Here is a 5824-nt window from a genome sequence, read left to right on the forward strand (position 1 = left end):
AAGATCGTTGAGGGATGCCTGTAGAGATTCAAGATGATGAGAGGGTTGCTGAGGGATGCTGGATGGCAGTGATTTTTCCTCTTCTTCGATGAAGGACCATTCGCAGGGCTTGATGGGTGGTTGAACGAAGGAGTTATATGTTTCAAGCAGCGTAGGGTTATTCTGATATTCTTTATATAGTAGGTTAGGATCACTGCCAAGGAGTTGTGAGAGGATATTGTTTTTTTGTTTTGTAAGTTCGTTGTAATCTACATGAAGGAGGTGAGGGTGCTCAGCATTGAATTCGTCTAGTTTCAGTTGCCAATCAATAGCAAGGAATTCATCAACGTGAGAGGGTCCTTGTGAGAAGATGGGTTGAACATTGATATCGATAGATTCATATTGATTCTGTAACTGCTGTAATTCAGCCGAGAGAGCTGTCATATTAGAGTTGGAAGCGACAAGCTCAGAAGAACCGGAGGATTCATAATCAGGTTGTAGGAGTTGAGGGGGGATATCATGAAGGAATGAGTTGATATTGGATTGAAGAACGAGGGCGAGGTCGGTGTATTTTTTGAGGGCAACCTTCAACATGTTCTCGAGAGAGTTGAGGTTGTCGAGACCGGCTGCATGATCGATAGTGTTGATAAGTTCAGTATTGTGTATGTCGAGGAAGCTACAGTCATTGGATTGTGTGATCATGGAGTTGCGGAGGAAGGAGTGGAGTGTTCCGACGTAGGAGATGATAAGGTCATTAGCAGATTTTTTTGTTGAGTTTGAGTTGGAAGAGGTTTATAGGATGTTTCATTAAGGAATCGTTGAAATTCGAGGCAAGAGAAGAGTGAGAGGGAGCATTCATTTTGTGTAGTGTTAGGTTGAAGGGTGCGGCGATGGAACTTGCGATGTATCTTGAGGAATTCGCCAGAGTGGAGTTGAAGGACGATGGTGGTGGTAGCGGTGCGTTGTTTATCGCGGATGATGCTAGCGGTGAGGGATGTGAGGGAATGATTGGATGCGATATCGCCCCAAATGGCAAGGGTGATAGCGTTGAAGATGGAACTCTTGCCACATCCATTGGGTGCGTTGATGGTGTAGAGTTTGCGGTGGAGTTGTTCGAAGTTAATCCAAGAGGGTTGATCAGAGTAGCAGGAGATGTTATTCCATGTGATGTATTTAATGCTGAAGGATGTGTTATGTGCGGCAGGGGAGGTATCAGTTAAGATGGTGTTATATAGGGAGGTGATCTTAGAGTTGAGGTCATTGATGGCGGTATGTGCGATGGAAGGGAAAGACGAGGTGGATAATGTGAAGCGTGAAAGGTCATTAAACCAGAAGGTCAATCTATCGATGTGGGGGGTTGTGAGCTGTAGTTCTTGAGACTGAGTCTTGAAGAAGTCGATAAGGAGTTTAGGGTCATTAAGGTCAGTGACATGATTAACTTGTGAGGTGAGGAAGTCAGGCCCATTGGGTTCAGAGGGTGATGGTTGTAGTTCTTGTAGGAGTGTTTCATCTCGAAAGTCATGGGTGATGTTGTGTTGATGCAAGATCTGAAAGAGGAGTTGTTTAGCTGCGGTGTCGCATTGGCCTCTGATGGTGATGGAGACCTGTTTAGGGAAGAATTGGTTGTTGATGAGGAGATTGAGTGGGATATATTTATTTTTGTATCGGATGTTCCATTCATCATCGAGGAATGAGAGGACAATGAAGCCGAATGGGTTGTAAACGTTAAAGTTGTGTATCTTGCGTTCACGGAGGTCCCAAAGTGAGAAGCCGTGGTCGATGATGTCTTCGCCGATGTTCTGTTGGATAAGACTGCCAGAGTAACCCCAGAGTGTGCCGTATTTGTTGGTGCCATTTTGACGGAGGTGGATATCGCCAAGGAGGAGGAATTGGAAGTCCTTAGTCCATTCGAAGGGGTAAGTATGAACGGTGTCGTTGTTATCGGAGAGCCTGGATTCATTGAGTTTAGTGCCACCGAATGTGCCGTGGAAGAGAGGGACAATGAACTCAGGGTTGCCATCGAAGTCGAGAGGGAATGGAGGGAGCGTGCTGTTCCGCCCTGATCCAGAGGAAGAATCAAGTGTGTCTCTAACACTAACGGTTGTGAAGCCTACATTATCGATTGTGAGGGTGGTGGTGGAATCGAGGATATGTAGGTTGGGCAAGCTGAAAGCGATGGATGAGACGAGTGAGGGTGCCTGTTGATCTTGCTGGAGGATGTCGTGATTGCCGGGGATGACGATGACGAAGGTGATCTTGAGCAGAATATCAAGGAGTGTCCTATATAGATCAAGACTGTAGGTAGAGACAACATCCTTGTTATTGAAGACATCACCGGTGATGACAATGAGGGAGTTGTGAGGAGTGATATGTGGTTGTTCATGGAAGACCTTAAGGATAGAGTCATGAAGATTCTGGAAGACCTGTTTGTATTCAAGGAATCTGGAGGAGTGGATATCGCCCTTGCGGATGTGGATATCGGAGATGTGGAAGATGTATTGGACCATAATGAGATTATAGATAGGTTTTGATTAAGTGTTAATGGAGTGAATAAGTTTCTAATCATTTTTTGTGAAGGGAAGAAAGGTGCTTATGAAATGGCCGAATGAGTGAGAGTTGAGAGGATGAGGTGATGGTATTGCAGAAGATATGATATATATAAAGGCTTGAAGGAGGGAGGAGGTGGTTTTAGTGAAAGGGGAGGACAGAATAGACTAGGGAATGTCAACAAGGATGAAGAGAGTTATTGGGTGTTGACTATGTGAAGGGTAGGACATGGCAAGCTGCGCTTGCTCGCCTGCGTGCTTCGCACTTGGCTATGGCCCGAACGAGTGATACAGGCATCTTCCAATGGCATGAGAGCGGTAAGGAATACGAACGTGTACCAAGAGAAAATAGAGTAGAATGTGAAATATACATTATTTTTGATTATGATCAGGAGATGATATGATAAATATTGTTTATAAGGAAGGTGACTGCCATGCTAGAATGGGTAGGATATGGCAAGCTGCGCTTGCTCGCCTGCGTGCTTCGCACTTGGCTATGCCTCGAACGAGTGACACTGGTATCCTCCAATGAATTAAAAATGAATGATGCGTGAAAAAGATCATGACAGCGAGAGGATATGACAGACTATCATAACAGCATAATTTACACAATAAAGTGTATTGATGATGAGAGCCTAGTATATGTAGGTTCGACAACGCGTCAGATGATGCAGCGATGGTCGGAGCACAAGAAAGATTGTTTATTAGAGAAATCGAAGACATACAATTGCTTATTGTACAAGACGATGCGTCAGCATGGTGTGGACAAGTGGAAGATAGAACTGTATGAACGGTTTCCATGTAGTAACAGAACAGAATTGAGGAAGAAAGAAGGTGACATCATAAAGCAGATAGGAACCTTGAATGGCAAGGTAGCGGGACGTGGCAAGAAAGAATATAGTGAGGAGAATGCTGAGTATTTGAAGGAGTATAAGAAGAAATATGCTGAGGAGAACAAAGAGAAGTTGAAGCAGTATCGTGAGGAGAACAAGGAAAGATTTAATGAGAGGAAGAGGATGAATTGGAAGCCCTTGACAGGAGAAAAGCAAGAAGCGCACAAAGCGTATTGTAAAGAGTATCATTTAAAGAATGCAGTCGTGGAGAGGGAAAAGTACAAGAAGTTTTATGAAGAGAATAGAGATAGGTTAAATGAAAGAAGGCGCGAACGTAGGCGAATCAAGAAAGAAGCGATGGGGGCAGCTTCAAATGAGAAGAAAGAATCTGATGAATTAGTGGAAGATATTGGTAGACTTGCTATCAATCAAAAAAATGAAACTGATTAAGTATGTATTGATCTATTATATTTTTATTAGTTTATGCTATTATGATCATAGTGATTGGACTCGACATGGCAAGCTGTGCTTGAATGAGTGACCCTGGTAGTTTTCAATGTATATTGAGTGTGTAGACTAACAATAACTTTGTTAGGAATCTTGTTTTAGTCATTACTATGATCATGTGAATAAGTAAGGATATGGCAAGCTACGCTTGCTCGCCATCGTGCTTCGCACTTGGCTACCTCTGACAAATTTAGGGTATATTTGTCAGGTACTAATTATTTATTTAGCCAAATTTAGGGTATATTTGTCAGACTAGTCTAATGAAATTCTGACAAATTTAGGGTATATTTGTCAGATTGGTCATGTAGGGTAATCCAGCCGGTACTCTGAGAGTTGCCAGGGACGGGGTCGGGCATGGAGGAAGCGAAGGAGGAGCGCAGTCGAAGGCTCGCCATGTCCGGGGTTCGAAGCCACTCGGTGCGATGAGCCGCGAAGGAGAGAGACTAGTGGAGTGATGGTCTGACATTCTGCTGTAAGATGGTAGGGAAACAAACATACAGATGCTGGACCTGGTTGAAACGACCCGGATCCAGCACATACATTCGAGTGTTGCTGGAGGTGACGAGGGGAAGCTATCGCTTGCATGAATCCTTACAAGATTCTTGACAGATGAGTTGGGAGGATAACAAGATACTTGTTTGTTCGTCAGAGTGAGAAAGATCACCTTCTGCTCTTGCTCAGAAGTAATCGTGCCGGTTATCAGGCATGCAGATACTGCAGAGGTAGTTAAGTTGTGGGAAGCGAATGGGGCAGAAGCAAGAAGTGCAATGGTGAGACCTGTGCACAAAAGATTTTCCATGAGTATCTTGGAGGATTCACAGATAATGTGAGAAGGTGATGTTCAAAGAGGACGAAAACGATCTATGCAAGTCAAGAATGCAAATCTCTTCACTCGAGGTTTACTGTTTCAAATTGTTGTGAGAGTGAGAGCTGTCGTGTGCAGGGCTTTCTCTATGTCATGTGCCCCCATAACCCTCAGGATAACTCCTCCGCACACCGTCACTGTCATGATGGTGGATGCCTTCAGAGCTTGCGAGAATGTAGACGATGGATACAAGTCTCGATTGATCGTCACAGAGAGGAGAGGGAAAGCGAAGAGAAGAGGAGAATGGTTGAGCCCCTCTCTTTTCTTGTCGTTCCCAACTCTCTCTCACCGTAGCCTTCAGATGGAGGAAGGTCGCTATTGTGGACCGGACGTCTTGCGGAGAATGTGTTATCAGGGGCCGTGCATTGAGAACTGGAACAGAAGTCGCCTGAGGTCAGCCACATGCGATGAGTCGCACTGCTTCTCCTTACGTCCAGTCAGTGCTCTTCCTCCCGCTGTGCTCAAAGTCACGAGCATCAAGCGGCTCTTCCTCGAAAGCAACGATCTTGCTGAACTACCGCACCAGCTCCCTTCTCTGACCTCCCTCACAGAGCTCTGGCTAGGATACAACAGCATACGTGATCTGGTCATACGATTCTTCTTCTTTCAAAGGGCTTGACGTCAGTCAGGATTGCGATGCTTTCAGCCGGATAGGAAGAGAGGTGCCCCTACGCTTCCTCTCCCTCGAAGGAAATAGAATCGAGAAGGTTCCGAGAGCTTTGACGGACTTCACTTGCCTGCAAGAGCTCCGGCTCTCTGCCAATGGTTCTCCTCCTCCTCCTCCCCTTCCTCGCGCTCGTCTCACCCTCCTGTCTGCTCGCAGATCTTCAGAGCCTCGACGCTGGGAGCTGTTGTGGCCTGACAGCCTTGACGGTGCTGGACTTGAGCAGCAACCGGCTCAAGGCTCTGCCCGAGGACTTGGCTTTGCTGACGTCGCTACGGTCTCTATCGCTCGACAACAATCAGCTGAAGGCACTGCCCTGCATGCAGGACTGGACCTCCTTGCTCAGGCTCTCAGCGTCAAACAATGAGCTTAACTGCCTTCCCGCGACTTTCAGCTCGCTCGTCTCTCTGCAGACCATGGTTGTCAACAA

General features: G+C 45.8%; 3 protein-coding genes across 3 annotated transcripts in view; 2 read left to right on the plus strand and 1 right to left on the minus strand.

The window, feature by feature from the left end:
- Nucleotides 1-677: 677 nt before the first annotated feature.
- On the minus strand, nt 678-2386 carry GUITHDRAFT_144331 (hypothetical protein; the record flags this gene model as incomplete). The annotated part of the gene is made up of 2 exons (XM_005825132.1): nt 678-2028; nt 2370-2386. The coding sequence occupies 2 exons, from the start codon at nt 2384-2386 to the stop codon at nt 678-680; spliced, it is 1368 nt and encodes a 455-aa protein (XP_005825189.1).
- Nucleotides 2387-3190: 804 nt separating this feature from the next.
- On the plus strand, nt 3191-3808 carry GUITHDRAFT_115554 (hypothetical protein; the record flags this gene model as incomplete). Its single annotated transcript, XM_005825133.1, has 1 exon — nt 3191-3808. The coding sequence occupies one exon, from the start codon at nt 3191-3193 to the stop codon at nt 3806-3808; it is 618 nt and encodes a 205-aa protein (XP_005825190.1).
- Nucleotides 3809-5073: 1265 nt separating this feature from the next.
- GUITHDRAFT_77371 (hypothetical protein) overlaps nt 5074-5824 on the plus strand; it is a gene marked incomplete at both ends in the record, with an annotated part of 1607 nt that continues 856 nt past the window's right edge. The window contains 3 exons of the mRNA XM_005825134.1: nt 5074-5316; nt 5360-5495; nt 5554-5813. Coding sequence (XP_005825191.1) covers nt 5074-5316; nt 5360-5495; nt 5554-5813 — 639 coding nt within the window. The remainder of the gene's footprint in view (nt 5317-5359; nt 5496-5553; nt 5814-5824) is intronic.

This window comes from Guillardia theta (assembly GCF_000315625.1).
Source record: "Guillardia theta CCMP2712 unplaced genomic scaffold GUITHscaffold_86, whole genome shotgun sequence".
NCBI classification, from domain to species: domain Eukaryota; class Cryptophyceae; order Pyrenomonadales; family Geminigeraceae; genus Guillardia; species Guillardia theta.